Source organism: Nannobrachium achirus (genome assembly GCF_963921795.1).
Source record: "Nannobrachium achirus genome assembly, chromosome: 3".
In the NCBI taxonomy this organism is placed as follows: domain Eukaryota; kingdom Metazoa; phylum Chordata; class Actinopteri; order Myctophiformes; family Myctophidae; genus Nannobrachium; species Nannobrachium achirus.
The window spans coordinates 62,140,197-62,163,745 of NC_137812.1; the positions used below are offsets into that span (position 1 = coordinate 62,140,197).

General features: G+C 41.9%; 2 protein-coding genes across 2 annotated transcripts; one reads left to right on the plus strand and one right to left on the minus strand.

Moving 5' to 3' along the window:
- Positions 1–6,233: 6,233 nt before the first annotated feature.
- LOC308282369 (uncharacterized protein) lies at positions 6,234–15,073 on the plus strand (the record flags this gene model as incomplete). Its single annotated transcript, XM_080722715.1, has 6 exons — positions 6,234–6,304; positions 6,454–6,580; positions 6,921–7,064; positions 7,865–7,959; positions 13,888–14,049; positions 14,911–15,073. 6 exons carry the CDS (start codon positions 6,234–6,236, stop codon positions 15,071–15,073), a joined length of 762 nt encoding a protein of 253 aa, XP_080578841.1.
- Positions 15,074–16,694: 1,621 nt separating this feature from the next.
- LOC308282370 (E3 ubiquitin-protein ligase TRIM35-like) lies at positions 16,695–23,259 on the minus strand (the record flags this gene model as incomplete). Its single annotated transcript, XM_080722716.1, has 3 exons — positions 16,695–16,712; positions 22,174–22,312; positions 22,418–23,259. The coding sequence occupies 3 exons, from the start codon at positions 23,257–23,259 to the stop codon at positions 16,695–16,697; spliced, it is 999 nt and encodes a 332-aa protein (XP_080578842.1).
- Positions 23,260–23,549: the final 290 nt, after the last annotated feature.

Consider the following 23,549-nt stretch of genomic DNA (forward strand, 5'->3'; position numbering starts at 1 on the left):
AAATCAAATGTTACAATATTTTTGACCAACTTAAGTCAAGTCACCTTTATTTGTATGCACATTTAAAAACAAAAGGAGTTGAGTCTGGCAATCAATAGAAAACAACATTAAGATCACATTACAGAGTTCAAGAAAAGCTCAAAACACATTAACAGAAACTTGGTAAAAAGGTTAAATTTCATACCGTGGTTATGATGTAAACCTAGACTATCAATCGCCCTCAGACAGCTAAAAGTGAGGGAGAAAAAGTGGGTATTTAGGTTCGATTTTAAACTTTTCAATGGTGGATTGGTGGATCTTGCTGGGCTTGCCACTCTTGGTGCCCAGCGCGATGTTCCAAGTCTGTATGTTTTAGACCTGAATTTGGATATTGAGACGATCTTCTTTTATGTTTGAAAATATAATAAAACGCATCCTACAAAGTATAGGCTCACAGTGTCTAGAATGTAGGCATTTAGCAGACACTAATCCAGTACAAAAAGCGATGAGCTTTTTGACTAATAAAGTATCTAATCAATCAAAACTCTTGTGCTGCGCTGTCGTTTCCACAGGGAGGCGACATCACCAACCACGACGGCACGGGAGGCAAGTCCATCTACGGCGGTGCCTTTGAGGACGAGAACTTTGACGTGCGCCACACGTCCGCCGGCCTGCTGTCCATGGTCAACAAGGGCCGCAACAAGGGCATGGACGTGGTGAAGCAGATGGGCGCGCTGGGCACCAAGACTGGCAAGCCCAGCAAGAGGATTGTGATCACAGACTGTGGGCAGCTCTAGTGGCGGCCGGCTTTTTTAAAGGTGATACACCATGAAATTTCACTTTTCCTATTTTAAAACCTTTTTTTGGGGTCCCACTAGCACCTTCTATCCTCACAAAGTCCCATTTCAGACCGTTGTGTCTTTCTCTGGTTTTGGGAAGGTGGAGGTTAAAAGCATCCCACGGGTTCTCAAAACAGGCTGTCCAGATTTGCTTTTTTGAAGAAAAAAAATCTTTTTTTCAAAAGATTTGTTTTTTTCAAAAAGATTTAAAAAAAAAATCAACCTCACCTTGCTTTAAAAGGATCCCTGACCAATGAGCCTTATATGCCTTAATACATAATTGCCCTCTATCAGGCCACTGAAACGGCAACCTGCCATGAAAGATAGAAAAAAATCAAAAGATTTCCTGCTGACGGCAAGGAGGATGGATGCCAAGTCAGTCAAGATCAAGAAGAACAAGGCCAATGTGAAGTTCAAGTTGCACTGCAGCAGGTACCTGTACAACCCTGGTCATCAACGAGAAGGAGAAGGCTAAGATCAAGCACTACCTGAAATAAATCCTTTATGTACAGAATATAATACAAATATAACTATAATTAAAACATTTAATTAAAAACACATTAAATATTTATATTTAGGGCGTTTTTAATGTATTTATTTTTTGTTATAGTTATTATAATTATAATGCATATAAGGCTTATTAGCCAGGCATCCTTGTAATAACAACGGTGGGTGATGGGGGTGTTCAGCGGGCTGCAGAAAGACATTCCCTGTGCAGTACATGGCTTTTGGTCAAACCCCCCCACAAAAAATGTGAAGCAGGAATAAAAGCTTGGACTGGAGCCGATGATCTGAGATCAAAGTGACTCTGGTTTGTAAAAATGTACTTTGAAGCTGAATTGTTTATTTGGCTAACCTTTTTTGTGGTCTAAAAAGCACTGGTTCCTCATACTTTGTGATGTCATGGTCCCTCAGTTTAGTATGCATCATGCCACAGACCTGTAAGGGTCATTTTGGTTCTCAACTGTCCCCACTTTGAGAACCCATAGGGAGTAGGGTGTACTGTAGTATACTGTACTTGGGGGGTGGGGGTTTAGACCAGTGCTCTGTTGCTGTGTTCAACTTACATCTTCCTTATTCTTCCTCCAAAGGAATGATCCTCAAAACTGTTTATTATTGTGTATAATTGTACTTTCCAGGGCAATAAAAGGACCGTTTGGTTCAGATTCTCGCAAATTCGCCAAATTTGGCACAGATGTTGTCCATAACATACTTTTAATCATTTTAAGATGGGTGCCAAGATGGGAACCCCATGGTACTGCCATATTGCGCAATCCAATTGGTGTCCCATTAACTTCACATTACAGGAACAAAAAGCAAAAAAAGAATCTGCTTTAAGTAGCATATAACTGGTCAAACTATAGGGGGTATTCATGATTCTGAATCCATTGCAAACATCCGTTTTGCATAAAAAAAACATTCATTGGGCTAAAACGGCCACCAAAAAAGTGTGAAAAGTGATGACTCATCACTTTTCATCACTAAACCATAGTCTTGTAGGGCAGTTTTTTAGCCCAAGGAATGTTTTTTGTGCAAAACAGATACAGAATCATGAAAAACCCCTAGTTTGACCAGTTATATCCTACTTAAAGCAGATTCTTTTTTTGCTTTTTTTCCCTGTAATGTAAAGTTAATGGGACACCAATTGCATTGCGCAATATGGCAGTACCATGGGGTGCCCATCTTGGCACCCATCTTAAAATGATTAAGTATGTTATGGACAACATCTGTGCCAAATTTGGCGAATTTGCGAGAATCTGAACCAAAATATCCCTGGGGCCCCCGACTATTGTTTCTTTGTGTTTTTTTGCATGTGTTCCAAAAAAAATTGAAAGCGCTGGTCTAAAACAGACTCCATTTAACGTTGTTTTGTTTGTTTGTTCCCTTTGTGTAAGTCTTATTCAACCTGAAATTGATCGCAGAGAGTATTATTTTATTGAAAGCACCTGTCTGTTTGGAACTGCGTTCCTTCTCCCCTTTCTTCTAAAAGTTCTCCCCTTTCTTCTAAAAGCTGTAATTTTCCTGATGTTTCTTTTCTTCCTCTATGTGCATTCATTAATGTGCAGAGAACAGTGACAGTTTGCACATGCCGACTGAAAAATCTTACAGAGGTCTTTTTTCCCCCCTTTTTGGTAACTGCTGATGTATACTCAATTTGCGTGCTGTGTCGTGCACCAAATATAGCCGCTCTGCAAGCTCACAGTGCCTCACGCTGTCATGCTTTGTGAGCTTGTAGATCGGCTAGGATCAGGTTTCTCTTGTGTGTGTTGTCATGGAAGTAGTTATAGATTGGGATCTGAGATCTCCACCTCCCTTCTCGACTCATGTTCTACACCCTCTTGTTCCATCTAATAAAGTTGTCACAGTCAAAGGAGTGTGACTGCGACAATGATTCCTTACCAGCCCTCTGACATGTCTGCTGTTGGATGGCCCGCCCCCAGCGGTCGACCAATTTCAAACAGTGCTTATTAATGTTGGAAAAGGACAAATAAAGTTGGTTTATAAATAATTACTACTTGTTTTTATCTGTTGTGTGTGTTGTACTACATATTAACCACTTTCACCTGGCATCCCTATTTTGGACTTGTTGATTAGGTGAACTTAAAAACAAACTATACTTAGATCTAGATTTGCAAGCTTGATGCGACATGTTGAGATTGGCTATTTTCACTATTTGTTGTACGAAGTATGATCTTTCACAATAACCACTCAACTTCTCTATTGTCTCTATAGGTAGACTAACAATTTTGCTACAACAATTCTCTCTGTGAGCATCTGTCCCCGACACTCGTGCCAAAATGATGTAGGCACCTGAAATGTACCGGAAATGTATTTATGTATTAAGAAAATATCCTCGGGTGCTTAAGATTACTAAAATGAAAGTTAACGCTACACATTACATAATATGACCTTACGTTTTAATCTATGCTTAAAAGTGTAGCCTCGGCCGGGAGGGACCTATGTATCCAATGGCGTATATGTTACCACTCGGCTAAAGAGCCAGGCTTGCTAGCGAGCAGCAACGCACACGCGTATAGCCTACGAGTACCATGTTACCATGAGATTTTAAAGAGTCTGAAATCTCCGAATCAGAGTTTTATGTCATTAGTTTTACAGGTGTAAAGCAGAGGGTGAAATTCTTCTTTCCATGCTCGCTCCATTTTGTAATATTGGCTATTTGAAAATTGCAGATCTACAAGCTCACATGTCATGATGTGACGTGTAGTAGTCACAATCGTATTATTCATTTGAGGGTCTGCGGACAAATGCATGAAAACTAATTATGAACTCCAAATAAGCAACTACTGTACACTTTAAAAACAAACTCAAAGTCACTTATAATAGACATGGCAACAAGGGAAAACAGGGAACCCCTTGGAATGGGGCTCACAATTACAGACTTGAGTGAGACAAGTTTCTTCGGAAGTTAGAGACAAGACAAGTTTCTTTTCGACAAACAAAGTTTCTTTGTCACACTCCTTTACATAAGTATTTTCTTTGTGTAGGCCTAGTCTGTGATGCAACGGCAGGGCGGCAGTGGCTCAGGGGTAGTTGCCATCTTAGAACACGGAGGGTTCCCGAAGGGTTCCCAGTTCGATCCTGGGCTCCCCCAGAGTTGGTGTCGAAGAGTTCCTTGAGCAAGACTCCCTAGTTGCTCCCGGTGAGCAGGTTGGTGCCTTGCATGTTTTCCTCTGCCATCTGTGTATAAATGTGTGTGAATGGGTGAATATAATGCACAATCTCTGTAAAGCGCCTTGGATAAAGGTGCCACAGTATATAATGTAGATGCACCATTTTCCATGCAACAGTAGAAGTTTGAATAAAAAATTAGATGTTTGTCAAGAATTATGAACTATGAAATGAACTAGTTCATTTTAGAAGTTTTGAACTTGAACTCATTCATTTTGAAAGTGAACTTTCCCAACACTGCAGGGGGCTCTATTTTGATTGAAAGTCGGAAAAGTTTGGAGACAGTATGGACAGGCCTTTAAGTTATCGCAATTATTTGACATAATCACAATTATGTTGTCATAATGGTCATAATTGTTCGCGTGTTGAAAATGCTGCATATAGTCTCAAACATTTTCAAAAATAGTGGAAATAGCAGATCTACAAGCTCACAACGTGTCACGATGCAACGCGTTGTGAGCTTGTAGATCGTCTATTTCCACTATCAATGTAATTTTTTAAGTATAACGTTGTCAAATATATCAGTAATTTCTTTGTACATTTAGGTTATGTGTCATATCTGCCATGTGCAACTTCATAGCCTACAAGCCAAACAGAAATGTGATTGTTAATGACAAACACAATTAAATCGTTAATCGCAATTATTTGAGTGACAATTAATCGTTATGTAAAATCGTGACAACCCTACATGACATAATCGTTATTCAACTTCGCATGATGCCTGAACTCAACATGCATTTTTTTTAAAACTGTGTGCCCTGTGTTCTAGCATGCTGTGGAAGCTGTGGAGGACAGGGACAGGTATGTATCGAACACACACAAACAAAAACAAAGATAATCTGGTTTCTGTCATTTCTTGACATACTCTTTGTGTGTGTGTGTGTGTGTGTGTGTGTGTGTGTGTGTGTGCGTGCGTGCGCGCGCGTGTGCGTGCGCGTGCGTGCGCGCGCGTGTGCGTGCGCGCGCGCGCGTGCGTGCGTGCGTGCGTGCGTGCGTGCGTGCGTGCGTGCGTGCGTGCGTGCGTGCGTGCGTGCGTGCGTGTGCGCAGGGTGAACGGCTGGGCCCTCTCAGAGCCTACTTCTTCAAGGTGATAAGAGACTACCAGCCGTCCAACGATGACCTCTCTGACAGGCTGGAGGTCTTCAAGGCCCTGACAGAGAACGGCAAAGACATCACATACCTGGAAGAGGATATAGGTGACTCACCCCATAGACGTTCCTGTAAACATGGAAATACAGTACTTTAGACCAGTGTTTCTCAAACCTTCACATTTCAAGATGTAGGATATAGGTTTCATTTTCTTGTTCTTGTTTTGAAATATACCGTAAAAGATAAATGTCTTAGTTATGGTTATCTTATGCTTTATAGTATGTGCCTGCTATGTTTTACCGCCCGCAGCTCGCTTTGTTCTGCTATGGATGGACATCGGTCTGACCTCGGACTTTCTCAGAGTTTTGGTCAACCTGGTCAAATTCAACAGCTGCTACCTGGACCAGAATGTCTCCATCATGGTCCAGTAAGGAAGACTGACGCACACACACACACACACACACACACACACACACACACACACACACACACACACACACACACACACACACACAAATTGGACAATTACATTACATTTGAAACCCCCTAAAATGACATTGAAACCTACAATTAAATTGAGAAAGAATTCACAGATTTTCACAGTTCCCGACTGACTCTCCTCTTGTTCTTCAGCTCATGAGGAAGGTGTTGGGGACTCACCTGGGCCACAGTGCAATCTACACCATGTGTCGCATCATGGAGGAGAGGTAATATATGTTCCATGATCATGTTTTATTTCTGTATTTTCTTTGTGCCCCATTTATGTTTCAAGTTTATGTATCCACTTTGCTAGTGCTTGTGTGTTTCCATTTGTACACACTGGGATTTCAATGGTTTCACTGTGTAACTCCTTCAGGGTGTACATGGAGGATGCAGCGTTGTTGAGAGGAGCTGTGTTCTTTGTTGGCATGGCCCTGTGGGGAGCACACAGGCTCCCTGCACTCAAAAACTCACCCAACTTGGTCCTGCCCTCTTTCTTAAAGGTAAGATAACACATGTACTGTACAGACGCACACACATGCATGCCTATGTGAGATGTACATGCAAGTAGGTGAAAAACTCGAAAGGCTGGGCTGCCCGCTGGCCTACTGGTCCAGGCGCATACCACATAGGCTCAGTGTAGCCTGACAGCGTGTCACTGGTTCGAGTCCTGATCCCGACTGCCTTTGTTGCGTGTCACTCCCATCTCTTTCCCCATTTACTGTCCTATCAATAAAGGCATAAAAGCCCCAAAACACATCTTAGAAAAAAATAATAATAATAATCGAAAGGCAGAGTTTGAATGACTTTTAGTTGTGATTGACCGTTGCACTCTGTCCCCAGGCCATGTCATGTTCCAATGAGGTGGTGTCCTACGAGATCGTGTTGTCAATCACCAGACTGATCAAGAAGTACGGCAAAGAGCTGCAGGTGGTCACATGGGACATCCTGCTGATCATCATAGAGAGACTGCTACAGCAAATCCAGGTATTCCCTTAAATAGATCACAGGTAATCTGATTGATTGTGATTATTTTGTACAATAACAAGGGTGAGGGAGAGACCTTTGTTAGACCCACAGTGGACATTCTGTTTCAGCTTCACCCAACTGATGCCTGCTCAGGTGATTGATAGATAGATATATAGATAGATAGATATATAGATATATAGGTAGATAGATACGTAGATAGATAGATAGATAGATAGATAGATAGATAGATAGGTAGATAGATACGTAGATAGATAGATAGATAGATAGATAGATAGATAGATAGATAGATACCTTTATTGATCCCGCAGGTGGAAAAGCAGTTTCAGTGATAGAGTAAGGAAAGTATTGTCAGATACAGCAATACAAAGGTAAGAAATACCTAATAAAATAATAATAATAAAATCGTGAACATTTTAAACCCGATTTTGACGCGATTCTATAAGTGTCTTCTAAATCATTTTTTAAATCCTTTTTTGAAAAACACGTTTCTACGTCAGTGGTTCTCAAACCCGTCTCACTTTCATGATTTTTCAAAAATGCTAGATCGCCAAGCTCGCAGCATGGCACTCGGTGCCGTGCTGTGAGCTTGTATATCTGCTATTTGTCAATGGTTAAAGCATTCAATAATTCTAGGCCTAAATGGATTAAACATCTATGATGCAAGGTCGGCAGAAGAACCATAAAAATTGTTACACCTTCATTGTTTTGTCACAATAAGAGCATGTCCTCCAATTGAAGTCACCATTAGAGGTTCAACAGTCAATCGAACTCATCGAATTCATTGATTTAATCTCCAGGGTTTGCGTTCCAACGCTCTCCTTCCGTTTGACGACGGCCACGAGCAAAGCTCATTTAGAGCTCGAAGCACCAGCCTCAATGAGAGGCCTAAGAGGTACGCGTGCATCCACACCAACCCAAACACACTCTCTCTGTCTGTCAGTCAGTCAGTCAGTCACAGAGGCTACAGAACTGATCTACAAATGGACTGTAAAGGTAACATGGGACTCGGCATGACTGGCGATCTGTGGATTGACCATTGCTATGATGTCCATTAGGTTGCCATGGTGATCATTATTTCAATGTATTATTTTATTATTATTATTATTATATTCTTTTTTCTTCTGTTTTCATTTGGATGGTTTTTATTTAGTTTCCTGTTTTGTTTTTGTTGCTGTTGTTTCCTGTTTTGAATCCACTCATCCACACTCAAACACATGGAACAGAGAAATAAGTTTCACTTTATCCTGCTGATTTCAGATAAGAAAGTTCTAATATACCCACACGTCTGACTGTGTCCCCGGCCCACACACATACACACCTAATCTGTAACACGCTGAGATAAAAGGGAGCTTGGCACTGCAGGGTAACTCTCTCATCTATAAATGGTGTCAGAGTTTGAATGTCACCATCGTATATCAATCCCTCTAAAAATCCAGATAGACGATCACTATGAAAGCATCCTAATTAACTCCAGTGTCTAACCATGTCTCAAACATCATCTAAAAAAATAAACGTGTAGACGAGGACACTTTGATGGCTGTGGAGATTGTAATTCAAAAGCAATGTCATGCGGCACTTGGAGAGTTGTGCTTTTTAAAATCATGTTATTTTCGGATGAAAAGTGTTGACTGCGATGCGTCTGAGACGGAAGTCAACCGTCTGAACCGGCACATCTCTTCTATAGTCCACTCCTTTCCCTGCCCTCTCCCGTTTTTGTATTTGTAGTTTCAGTGTTGATGTAATGCACGTCCTTGACCCCTTCTCTTCTTGCTTTTCATTTGTTGCCCAAAAGAGATGTGTAGATCAGGGGTCTTCAACAGGGGGTCCGTGACACCTAGGGGGTTCTCAGAGTTACTACAGGGGGTCCTCCAAATCTTTGTGCGATAGAAACTTTTTTCTCCTTTTTTATATTAACGATTTGAACCCTAGCGTCCATATTCTGGGAACTTTAGCCAAAAATAGCAGATCTACAAGCTCACAACGCCTCGCGGCGCGAGGCGTTGTGTGCTTGTAGATCGGCTGTTTTCACTAGTTTAGTTAATTTTTTAAATGATAAATACAAATCGTACGCTTTTGGACATAGGCCTACAAGGTTTCCACCCGACAGCGACAACATGTAGGCCTACTGCTATGACCATGGCAATCTACTTTAGAAATCAGTTGTGCTTGCGTTGGTGGTTGGATAAACGATACAAAAATCTGTCACCACACACGCACAAATGTCCACACCTACCTACTTGCCTTTCCATGTAACTCTGACTGGCTGCACTATTGAGGCAAGTAACTAGTGGGCATTGGTTGTGACATTGCAGTTGTTCTCTCTAGTGTTGCAATGCCAATCTCTATCTTGTTGTCATACTACTACTGTCCAGCAGGCGGCAGCAAAAGTTCATGGATTGAACAAAGCTCACAGTTAAACCTATTGAGCCCTCTTAACAACACTTGCATGACTAACAGGTCATTTTGACCTGTTTTTGAGATTTAGAAATGGAATTAGAATGCTCAGGAAACACTCAAAACATTTTATTTCATATTTACAAAACCTCTCAAATGGTAGAAAAAAAACAAGACTTTGCTTGTATGGTAAGGAAAAATCATGAAAGGGAAAATTTCTCTGAGTTTCCTGAGCAAACCCAAACCACCTCAAAATCTCAAAATCAGGTTCAGTCATGCGAGGAAAGAGACTGCTCTTTCAAAATACTCTAATTAGAGGGCGATGAATCACTGCTCCATTTAACTTGCTCTTATAATTGCTCGACCTTGATACTTGATGAAACTTTTGGCTCTGTCTCACTGTTGATTAAGACAGGGGTTCTCAACCTGTGGGTTGGGGGGGGGGGTCCCCAAATTATTTTGGGGGGTCCCCAGATGATTAACTTAATGTGCAACACTGTTTTCTCGCTCAACAGTAAATAGACCAACATAAAGTTTAAAAGAGTATAGAGGGTATATGCACATTTCTAAAGTGACAATTGAAGGTCTTTTCAATACCTCTAAAATGACAAATTAAACATTGGCCAAATTGTCAAATGTTAGAAGAAATTGTGAAAATAGTCGATCTACATGAGCATGTAGATCTGCCATTTTCACAATAGAACCGTGTCAGTCCTTAAATTGTCACTTTAGAAATGTGCAGATACCCTCTCTACACTTAAACTGTATGTCGGTCTGCTTACTGTTGAGTGAGAAAAGAATGTAACGCTAAACATCTGGGGACCCCCCCAAAATAATTTGGGGACCCCTCTGGGGGTCCCGACATGTCTCTCTCTTGGGTGATCAATGGGGATGGTGTCTGCCAGTGCCAGTGATGGTTGTGGTACTGTCAGTCTACTGCTATTAGTTGTGTCATATTCTGGTGGGGTTTCCCACCCCCCAAATATGTTGCAAAATGGCCACCGTGTGAATATGGTTCATAGGATACACAATGTGGGGGTTGGTCTGAGTGAGAGTTTGCACCCTGATGCGTTAAAAGCATGGAGTTCACATCGAGTACTAGCTGTATTTGGCTTTCCATGACATGGTTGCTTAGGTGAATATAAGATTCATAATATGAACAAAACATATTTTGATTCTAGATTTGAATTGTCCGCCTACAATATATCAAGGTTTTCTCTTTTTTTTCTTCTTCTTCCCCAAACTCTGGCAAATCGATACAAATTAATTTTGTAGTGCATGTGATGATCCCATCTGTCAGATTTTTCAGATTCCATTCCAATTGGCTATGACTGGCCTCCAAAGTTCGCAGGAGTGACAAAATGACACAAATCATGAACGCATACTAATTAGTTCTTTGTGGCAAAGAAAGATGAGAATAAATATTAGAGATGACGACATGTAACACATGTCCTTGAGTCAAGATTCAAACCGTTGAATACACAGAACACATTTTGAGTCTTGCTATGCAAGATGATTTGCTCCTTGCCAGTTTGACCTTTTCTACTTCTCCTACAGTGAGAAGAAGTCATGTGGCTCTCTCGGGTCTGTATTGAGACTGACTTTTCTATTAGGAAAGGCAAAGGCATCCTGATTTCCAATTAGACCATAATGGATATTTTGGGCACAGATAGCTCCTGCATCTTGAATCCTGATGTGCAAATGTCTGAATCAGGGGAGATATTAGTATGCCGTTTGTGCTACTTACTTCATACCACCTACCCTGCCTTGCTTTCAGACCACATTCTCTCTCTCCATCTAATCCGTGAGGGTCTGAAATCCCCCTGCACCTTGTTTTATATTCGTAATGCACCATGGAAGACCTCAGCCTTCACACAAACACACATATAGAAATAACAAATCCAAGCATATCAGGGGATGGCGCCACTTATACCAAGTGCCAGCATTTGTTTTGACGTGAGAAAATCACTCTCCCCCAGATTGTGTGACCTTTGTGCTTGTGCGTGTGCGTGTGCATGCATGTGCACAATGCCTGTGTGTATTGCTCATTAGGTCACCAGCACTTTCGCCTATAACATATTCGCCTACACGCATTTGGTCCTTTCGCCTGGCATTTTCGCCTTGGAGGAGAGTCTTTTCACCTACTGTACCTGTCTGAGCCATTTCGCCTACCCTCAATTCTGCTGTCAGACTGTCCATGTTTGCAAATTATCTCTTTGTCATTTAAATATTATAGTGACTGTGACAGTGGTGTCAAGTGAATCTAACAGTTTACTTGCCATTTATTATTTACATCACATTTTATTCCTAAAAAATGGCAAAATAGTTTTTTATGCCTGTTGACAGGCAAGGTTGATTCTATAGGCTATTTAGGTGTAGCATATCTTATATAGACCTATATAGGCTAATAGCCTACATATATATTTTGTATAGCCTAATGTTAAAACAATATAGGCCTACAATACTGTTCATTTTACAATACTGTTCAATACTGCACCAAAGAATGTATAGTATCGGTACATGGATTAATTAATTATTTGGGCGCACCTGATTCCAATAGCTCTGTATTTATGTGATTACTATGGAGTGCATAGGATAGCCGTGTGTAGGTTTGACATGTAACACCACTGTCACAGTCACTATAATATTTAAATGACAAAGAGATAATATGAAAACATGGACAGTCTGACAGCAGAATTGAGGGTAGGCGAAATGGCTCAGACAGGTAGGTGAAAAGACTCTCCTCCACGGCAAAAGCGCCCTGCGAAAAGACCTGGCGAAAATGTTATAGGCGATTATGCCTGACACCGCTCATTATACACAGTTAAATCCTCCTTAATTGAACTCTGAGCGTGGGGCATGCGGCGCAGTGGTTAGCGCTTCGCCTCACAGCTAGAAGGTCCTGGGTTTAATTCCTGCCGGGAAAGGAACTCGTTGGAATAACGTGTTCCTTCCACGCGCTACGTCCATCCCGGGGAAATCCCCCCTGACAGGTGAAAAGAAACAACTTGGACTACTCATGCATTGAAGGAAGCATGAGGTCAGTCCATTGTCTCCCCAGGCACGGCAGAGGGAGAGCAGAGCCCAGGATTACATAGGCAATTGGCACTGGGTGAAAATGGGTTGCAAAATCGTGGGATACAAATTTTAAGTAAAAAAAAAAAAAGAACTCGTGTAGATTTCACAGTGTCGATCCCACATTAACAGTTGAGTGTGCTTACCTTAGATGTAGAACCGCGTGTGTATATATTGGAATTCACATGTACAGTGTATATATATATATAATATATATATATATATATATATATATATATATATATATTATATATATATATATATATATATATACATACTTACTGGGAGGTTGAATGCCTTGCTATGCCACCTCTCTCCCTGTAGTCAGGGGATATTAATAAAACCTGGGAATAAATTCCTTACCAAACAATTTCTTTACCAATGTGTTCGTAAAGGTGTCTAGTAACATATCTTACAAAGTCTTTGACTGCTAGGGTAACTTTGGGTCTCATTCACTTACTATACACTATAGTTACGTGTTTTCAATTATTCTGAATCCATTGCAAGCATTTGTTTTGCATGAAAAACATCCCTTGGGCTAAAAACGTCCCCTCAAAACGATGGCTTTGTGAAGAGTCAATTACCAAGGAATGTTTTTCCTTTGTTGCCTTTATACTAGTATAGAGTATAGTATTAAAGTGAAAGAGACTCAAAGTTATCCTAGCTGTCAAAGATTTTCCTAGGGATTTTGAATTTAAATATTTGTTAGATATGTTACTAGACACCTTTACGAACACATTGGTGAAGAAATTGTTTGGTGAGGAATTTTATTCCCAGCTTTGATAGATCTGATAATATTCCCTGACTACTGCTTGTTTCTCTTACCCCGTGTCTCTCAGTGGCGTCAGTTCAGCAAAAGCTAGGGTATGGCAAAGATGGGAGTCCTCATGGATAAGAGGCATTACATTTTGTATAACACGGTTACGCCTCGCGCTGCGAGGCGTTGTGAGCATGTAGATCGGCTATTTTCACAATGTCTGAAAAAAATAATAATTTTGTCAGTTTTTTACACAGGTTTCTACGGTTTCTTGGTCTGGATATGGCAGCCTGGAACGGTTGTTCAAGTGCAGCTAAACTTGGCATGTTAGTAAACGTGCCACAATTAACAATAATGCATTGCACCTGTGCAGCTGACCTGCGGAACCTGGGAATATACCATTTTGTCAAGATGGGGAGAAGTGTGGAGAATAGTTAAAGTGACCATTTTGTTAAATTTTGCATTTGTAGTTATTTTACTGTAATTTAACAACATAATAACCAGCGAGAGAGACATTCATGGATTTATATTTAAAAGTAACTTTTATTTTCCCCCCTGGACCCAGGGTGGTGTGTCTCTGGCAAACCTCTGCAGGATGCACACCTCCACAACCACCTGTAGTCTGGGTTCTGCCGACGAGAACGCTGTGACTCAGGCGGACGAGGGACTGAAGACGGTCCACCTGGAGCTCACCGAGACCTGTCTGGACATGATGGCCCGATATGTCTTCTCCAACTTCTCAGCCCTGCCTAAGAGGTACAGTTGTTTGATACATGGCAGATACAGGGGCGTCACAAGGCGGGGGGGGGGGGAGTGGGACTGAGTTACTAGGGCCCAAGGTGGAGGGGCCTCGAATTATTTGATACCTTAGCTTTTGAAAAATAGCAGATATACTAGCTCACAGCGTGGCTGTGCTGCAAGCTTGTAGATCTGCTATTTTTGAAAACTTGTGAAAATGTGTGCAAATCTTTTAAGCGATTTTTTTCACGGGGTCCGTGGCCAAATACATATCATTTTGGGGGTCCTTCACATGAAAAGGTTTGAGCACCACTAACATAGAAATATAGGTTTTTCAAAAAACCTTAGAAGGATCATTTGATATATTCAAAGACTTTTCAAGATTTTTTAGCGACATCCAACCATTGATCTCAGTTTCACCTGTACATTCCAACAGAAACAGTTTCTCCCAACATTTTAGATGAGAAACCTTCAATGCCAGTGGCTCGGTATCGATTCACTACTATTGATTAAGTACTGCTGTGGCAGCAGAAGGATTTCCTTTGAAAAACAACCACCCTCAGCTCTGTTTGCGCATCTTTTATTCCTTTTTAATTATACATACATTTCTTAGTCTTGATTGGCGTGTTTCGGTTTTGCTTCAAAGCTCAAATGAATTGCATTGATTCATTTCACATTTACAGCATCTAGTTTACAAGTGTATTACTATATAGCCGGTAAAGTGCTCTTTCCCCGCCTTCCTCCAGAATTGGCCTGGTCTTGTTGACGCTTGGGAAGAAATTAAAATGCGGTTCGAACTCCCGTTGGTCCGAACACATAGTTTTAGTTAGGCATAGTTTTACTGAGGTTAAGGTTAGGTTTGGCTGTCCCCTTCCCCAGGTCTCCAATTGCAGAGTTTCTGCTGGCGGGGGGCCGCAGTATGAACTGGCTGGTGGGCAACAAGCTGGTGACCATCACCACCAGTGGAGGGGTTCGAACTCAGGCCCTGCTGGGCCTGGACGTGGCTGAGCGTCTGGGAGGAGGAGGGGAGATGACCAGGTAGATGACCAGGGCTGGCACCATTATCACATTTTACATGATGATTAAATGTCACTCAAATAATTGCGATTAACGATTTAATGGTGTTTTTGTCGTTGACGATTACATTTCTGTTTGGCTTTTAGGCTTTGAAGTTGCAAAATTACTGACATATTTGACAACTTTATACTTAAAAAAGAACATTGATAGTGGGAATAGATAGGAAATAGATCAGCTATTTCCACTATTTTCAACATGGAAACGATTATTATGACGATTATGAAAAATAATCTCCATTATGTAAAATAATTGCGACTATTATGTAATAATTGTGACAGCCCTACAGGTAAAAACACACCAGTGGATCAAAATAATAGATGTGCATGATCAATAAGTAGACACTGACACACCTCACTTATTAATTCCAACTGGACTCCAACTGGTTGATTGATTTCTTTCCCTCCATGTAACACACACACACACACACACACACACACACACACACACACACACACACACACACACACACACACACACACACACACACACACACACACACACACACACACACACACACACACACACACACAAGCACGCACACACACACACAAGCTTGCACACAAACTTCCAATCAATAGGGACGGTAGGTTATTATTTTTCTTCCCCTAATTGTCTATGTCATCTCTCCTCGCCTGGCTCTTTAGATCAGATCCATTCACACACCGAAAATAGTTGTGAGCTTGGAGGTCTGCTATTTTCAGTGCTTCCACCAAGAGGCCCTTTTAGAAATTCCAGCCCCTGCCTCTCTAACATTCTCTGCACGTCCCTGGAGATGAGAGCACATCAGAGCTGCAGTTCCACTGAAGCCTGATGGTTTTTGGCGTCGGCTCATCTGCAGATTCTGCTCTGTAGTTACTAGTTTAGTCTTTCTTCAGTGTGTGGAGGAGAGAGAGAGAGAGAGAGAGAGAGAGAGAGAGAGAGAGAGAGAGAGAGAGAGAGAGACATTTGGGAGCATCAAGAGATGTGAAGAGTCTGGGCTGCTGTTGCAGACCGTAGCCACATAACCGACCGCCCAACCAAAACACATGCATGCGTGTTTGATGACAATCAAACAGATGGTAGCTGTCTCTGTTAGATAAGACAGAAATAGATGGATGCTGCTCGCACCATTGATCTGCTTTTGTCTGTCTACGATCAGTTGTTTGTTTGGCTAAATGTCTGTGCATATCTGTGTGTTTATCTGTATTTGTTTGATCGCTCAATGTGTGTACATCTGATTTTCACCTACTTAACCGTATAGTACTTGTCTAGAATCAACTATTCAAAGTTTTTGTCTTTGTGTTATATTGTGTCAGGATATCAAAATCATTGATGAAAGCTGATTAGTTTTTACTCTTTTTGTAGGGCTGGGCTGATTAATTTCAATTAATTAAGGGTTAGAGTTAGGCATAGCTTTTTGTGTTAGGTTTAGGCATAGAGGTTAACATTCACACCCGCGCGGTCCAAGTCACCACAGCCGAGCGCTCCAGACCTCCGCTCCAGCCAATCACAAGCCGCGCCTTCTAATTTATGTACCACCGTCTCCTACAGTAGGAATAATCGCGTACAGCATGTACAGTACTTCTATCGACTCTGTATCCTGCTCTCTAGACTCTGTGGTGGTGCTGGAGGAGAGGTCAGGGGTCACCACAGCGCACACCCGTCTAATTGGCCGGAGAGTGAGGATTTTGAGGCGGTGCCCACTGAGCCCATCTTTATGTCAGCCGACAAGTTCACCAAGACTCTCAGACGGGTGAGTATGATGGCTGCCATATGATCATGTGATAACGTTGGTAGGATGGCTGCCATGATGATCATGTGATAACGTTGGTAGGATGGCTGCCATGATGATCATGTGATAACGTTGGCGTGCTGTTCAGATCAGGATCATTAAAGCAGTGGTTCTTCACCTTTTCAGGCCGCGACCCCCAAAAGAATCATATTTTATTTTAACTGTGGACCCCCCATCCTGACGAGCACTAAGAGTTGAGGAATTACATTTCTATAACACTGTTCTGTTGTGAGCATGTAGATCGGCTATTTTCACAATTTCTGCCTCTAATATTTGACAATTTGGCCAATTACATTTTGCCATTTTAGAGGTATTAAAAACTCTTTAAATTGTCACTTTACAAACGTGCATATACCCTCTATACACTTACACCCTATGTTTGTTTGTTTACTGTTGAGTGAGAAAACAATGTTTCACATGAAGTTAATCATCTGGGGACACCCCAAAATAATTCGACCCACAGGTTGAGAACCACTGCATTAAAGGACAACTCCAGACTAAATAACATCTAGGCACATTTTCATAATTATATTGATCCCAAATGACTGTCCGTGGGGTCTATTAAGCAGAAATGCCCCTGTTGTCCAGTTTCCCCAGCAGACCCCAGCACTGCCAGCAGCCCTCATAGCATTGAGTGGAGCCCATAAGCCTGTCGCTTTTACGCTATTTGTTGCGGTCAAAAGTGTTTTTTTTTTTTTTTTTTTTCAATCTGTCACTAGTTGTCATTGCACACACAACTATGCCATTGTTGTCCAACACGAGCCAACACACTCTGCACAACAGATGTTATGCTGTTATGTGTTTTGCCAAGTCCCAGAAAAGGCTTGCTGTGATTGGCCAGTACAGTCACTTTGATTGGCAGTTGTGCCTAATGCTCACCCCAAAACATGATTTATGGGACTGTGGCAGATTGTGTGGGACAGCCAAGGCATGGATGTGTTTGTAATGACGACTAGTAACACTACTATACTAACTATAATCACTTTTGACCGCAACAAATATTGTAAAAGCAATAGGCTTATGGGCTCCACTCTATGCTATGAGGGCTGCTGGGTTCTGCTGGGGAAACTGGACAATAGTAGCCTGATACTCAGCCTGAATTGACATTTCGTTTCACTCCATTATTCAGTCTGAACGTGCTTCTATCTACCGCAGTTTCTGGGATGGGTGTTGCCAAAGAGGCAGTCTTCTGCGATTGGTTCACCGCCTGACCAATCACAACAGTAGAAAACAGATGACGTAGTTGTTATTGGTGTTATGTGGCTGGCTACAGTGGCTAGCCTGTTGCTTGCTACTTGCTAACCAAAGAAACAGGCAGAATAGGAGCGCTACGAACTAGTAATCGAACACAGTAAAACATGTCTGCTACTGATGTTTCATAGCGAAATCGATACGATCGCATATTAACGCGACGGGTGACGCAATGTTTGTCTGGGAATGTGCACGGTACGGCCCGGCGGCGGCGCTAGGTTACTTGGAAAACCCCACCCACGCTGTTCACAAGCCCCGAGAAGCGACGCTGATTCGCCGGACGGATTTCCAAACGAGGAAAACCTCTTCAATGAGAGCACGTCCAGACCTCTGTATCGCCGAAACAAAATTTGAAAGGGGTGACCGTGTGGGTCTGTATCCAGGCAAGGACAATCTATTCTGCCTAATAGACATGATGGACAGTCATTTGTCAACCTGATATAACGAGGAAAATGAGCCTAGATGTTATTTAGTCTGGAGTTGTCCTTAGACATCAAAGGGGGCTGCAGCCCCTGCCCTTTTATCTGTCTGTAAAAAGTGCCCTCTCCAGGCCATGAATGCAGTTTATACTATGGTGAAAGAAATGAAAATAAATATTTGACAATTTGGCCAATGTTTAATCTGTCATTTTAGAAGTATTAAAAAGTCCTTAAATTGTCACTTTAGAAATGTGCATATACCCTCTATACACTTAAACTTTGGTTGGTTTGTTTACTGTTGAGTGAGATAACAATGTTGCACATTAAGTTAATCATCTGGGGGTCCCGACCCACAGGTTGAGAACCACTGGTCTATACTGGGTCTGCTGTCGTGCGTGATCGTTCCAGGGTTGCACTGATTGTCTGATTATTACTGTGAGCTCTGACTCATTGACTCCTTGCTGATGGTTGCTTTTAACAACATAAAACAGTGGTTCTCATTTTTTTTTTTTTTTTCCTCAAGGATCCACAAAACTCTCAGAGTTACAGATCTGTACGGGTCCATTTGGAATCCCCTCAAGCAACCCTGAGGGTCCCCGGACCCCACTTTGAGAACCATTGACATAAAACATAACATGCCTCTTCTGGGGTCGAACATTCAGCGACTACAATCTACAGTACAAGTTCGATCGTCTTTCGGGAAAAGTGATTTGGAATAGAGGGGGGGGGGGGGGGGAAAGGAGCAGACCAAGTATAGAGCCCTGGGGGACCCCGTCACCCCGCTCAACTGTAGGGTTTAAGTGGTTAAACGATGGTGGAGCAGAACTGAAGTTTATTCTACATTTTCTTGTCACTCTGGATTTAACGTCAGTTGAATGGCCAAATGTTAACAAGTTAACAACTTGAACCCCAGCAGGCCTATTCTGGAGGAACATTGGCCAAAAATAGCTCAAAGTGTGTTTTAGACCAGTGGTTCTCAACCTTTTCAGGCCGCGACCCCCAAAATAATCATATTTTAACTGGGGACCCCCTCACCCTGATGAGCACTAAGAGTTGAGAAATTACATTTTGTACGGTTCTATTGTGAAAATCTACATGCTCACAACGCCTCGCATTGCGAGACGTAATCTGTCTCTAATATTTGACAGTTTGGCCAATGTTTAATTTGTCATTTTAGAGGTATTTAAAAGTCCTTAAACTGTCACTTTAGAAATGTGCAGATACCCTCTATACACTTAAACTTTATGTTGGTTAGTTTACTGTAGAGTGAGAAAACATATGTTGCACAGACATTAAGTTAATCATCTGGGGACCTCCCAAAATGATTTGGGTACCCCCCTGGGGGTTCCGACCCACAGGTTGAGAACCACTGTTTTCGACGAGAAAAAACAATCCACCTAAGACTAGTGTGTTTAAAGTGGTTAAATGTTGTTTTGTGTCCATGAATGCTTGACCATTACAGAAACGTGTCTGCTATGCATGACTTCATTTTGCATGTTTATTATAACTAGCCCTTACCCGTTCAAAGATATGAGCTCCGAAAAGATGTGCAGTGTGTGGGTTATGGGATGTGCACTGTGCACACAGTATATGAGGGATGGAAAGTAACTTTAACTGGTGCTTGCATGATAATATGTAGGAGCATCAATGTAAGAAATACCCGTTTCGTTTGATGGCTACAGAGATACTGCATGCTCCAGCCACTGAGGAGAAACGCCGTGACAGACAGACAGACAGACAGACAGACACTCACTCACTCAATCAGACAGACAGACAGACATTCGGAAAATTATATGTTTGATAAGGGTAATAATAATAATAATAATAAAACTTTATTTGTATAGCACCTTTCATGACATGAAATGCAGCTCAAAGTGCTTTACAGAGCATAAAATGAAGCACAAGTGCTTAACAGAGAAAAGTAAAATTAAATAAAAAATACATAATAAAAAGAAATAATTAAAATGATTACAATAAAGCAGAAAAATAAAAACATAAAACATTGAAGAACAATTTCAGAGCAGTGCGGACGTCAATAGCAGCACAGGGATTTAAACATTCAGCTAAAAGCAAGAGTAAAGAAATAGGTCTTGAGCTGTGCTTTAAAGCTATCCACCGAGGCTGCCTGTCTTGGGTGTAGTGGGAGTTTATTCCAAGCTGTCGGTCCATAGAAGCAGAAAGCTGCTTCACCATATTTTTTATATGTCATTGTTGGCGCCTCAAGTAGGTGCATTATAGATGTGCACTATGTATGCGATAAGGTCTTGCTGCGCGGTCATTATGGCTTATATGGACACGACGGGGTGATAATTCCCCGAGGCGGAGCTGTACATAATTAACATTTTTAGGTACTTTTACTTAACTGGAGTATTTCCATTTTACCTTTTACTTTTACTGCACTAAATCTCAGAGGCAAATATTGTACTTTTACATCACTGATGAAAAAACACATCACAAGGATGCAACTGGAACGCATCATCAGTGATGTAGCTTGGGGTCGCTGGGTGTTTCGGGTCTACCAACATCATACACCCTTGCCCAGGTGACCCAGCCGGGGTTGATCAAGTCCCGACTTACGTCCCAGTAGCTATCCGCGATCAGTGCTATTAGGGAAAGACAGGGTCACTCAATGCGCTCCACCGGAACTACTCTGCCGGGATTGGGCGCAGCGCCACTCTGGCGTGTGGAAGAACTAGGCTCTATGGGTTGGGTCTACTGTAATTATTTGACAATTTTAGTTACTTTGTAGATTTTTAAAACATTTTGTTAAGCTGTGAAATGTGACATTCTGCATAATGAATACTTTTAGTTTTGGTACATTTTGATGCCAATACTTTTGTACCTTTACTCAAGTAAATGTCCAATACCAGACTTTTACTTTTCAGGGCACACTGCACCTTTTTTTTTTTTTTTTAAACAATATATTTATTGAAATTTTTCAGAATGTACAGAATATGTATGTAATATGTATGTTAATATATTGAACATTAAAACAATAAGACATATAGACACTACATAATTGTATTTATTTATTTATTTTGTTGCAAAAAATATCTATCCACCATCGCTGTGTGAATGCAATACACATTGTAAAGCATGATGATTCTGTCTTTGTCTGTCTGTCTATAATACCAAAGCAAATAAAAACGGAATGAATCATTAATTAAATAATCACATTTAATAATAACCTGTCATAAACCAATTCCTTCTGATTCCCATGGAGAGCTCCTAACCAATACCAGATCAATATATTCAGTAGTTTTTTATTGGAAGCAAGACGTTCTAACAGTGGTTTTCCAGAGTTACGCAGATCTTCCCTGGTAACATCTTAAGAGATTTATGATAATTACCAATGTGTGGAAAGAGTGTGTCAGTGAAAGTGTGTTTGAAGCTGTGTATGTGTGTGTTAGAATCAGGATCAGAGAAGGACAGCTGTCCTTTGTCCCAGTCTAGCTGGACTCTGATCCTCCGGGCTTTCTGATTCACTGAGAGAACAGTCCTCTCCGACTTACCAGGCTTTGATAAGGAGGATGCTGTGTATTTATCATTATAGAAGGATATATACCAGTATCCAATCCCTCTGAGTCTTCCCTTCCTCTGGTAAGACTCACCACACACACCTACTTCCCAGAATTCATTGTCTCCAACCTCAACATCCCAGCTGTGAGACCCTGAGTTAATGCCCTCAGAACCCAGGACTTGGGGCCAGCTGTCAAACCTCTCTGGGTTGTCAGGAAGCTGCTGTTCATCTCCATATCTCACACTGGTCAGATCATCAGACAAAATGAGGTTTGGATAGGCAGTTTTGGGGTCCAGGATGACAGGAGTGTAGGAGACAATGTCCTTCATCTTGTCCCAGACTCTGAACATCAGGTTCTTCAGGTGTTTGGCCTCGTCTATCAGCGCTCCTCCTGAGAGTGGCGGTGGGTCCTGCAGGGTGAGCTGGACTCCCTCCATGGTGGTCTTGTAGTTCTGCAGGAATGAGACGTGGTCGTGGGCTCTCAGCTGGTCCTCAGCAGCTTGGATTGCATTGGACAGGGTTTCCATTTCTCTGCTCAGACCCTCAATCCTCTCCTTCATCTCCTGACTCTTCTGAGCCTCTTCCTCCCGCAGAGCGGCGATCCTTGCCTCCTCTTCCTCCTGTAGGAACCGACGAAATTTCTGAAACTGTTCCTTAATCTGCGTCTCTGTGTACCTGGCCCGAACCTTGATGTGATTTTCTGTTTTGTCGTAATCTGTTTTAACTTCATCAAAGTCATTCAGTTTCTTCTTCAAAGGCTCCAGTGATTCCTGGACCTTCTGTTTGTAACGTCCAGATGCTTCGTCCACGGGTAAGAACTTGTGTCCGGCGTGTTTCTCTGAATCGCGACACACAACACACACCGGCTGTTGGTCGTCCAGACAGAAGAGCTTGAGCTTCTCACCGTGTGCGGTGCAGAGGACCTCAGAGCTCACCGACGAGGCGCTCCGGCCTTTCTCCTCCAAGAGGTTCTCACACAGGTTCTTCAGAACAAAGTTTGTAGGAGGAAGGTCTTTGGAGGATCTTCTCTGACAAAGAGGACATTGTTTTGTTGGTCTTTCCGTCCACCATTCCTGCAGACAGTCTTTGCAGAAGCTGTGGCCACAGGACAGCCCAACGGGATGTTTAAAGATCTCATGACACACAGGGCAGCTCAGCTCCTCTTCCTGACCAGTCAAACGGGAAGCCATTTTGTCTGCCGATCACACACCTGACCTGGAATGTTCTGAGGCTGTTACATCCAGAGGAATACTAGAAGACCAAACAACAAAGATAACATATGTTTAAGGAGTATCATGACTCATGAGTAGGCTCATTAAATTATGAATACAAATGATAAATGGCACATTCTTATAGCTTTTTTCCAAGGCGCTTTACAATGTGCATTGGCGCGCGCACGCACGCACGCACGCACGCACGCACGCACGCACGCACGCACGCACGCACACACACACACACACACACACACACACACACACAA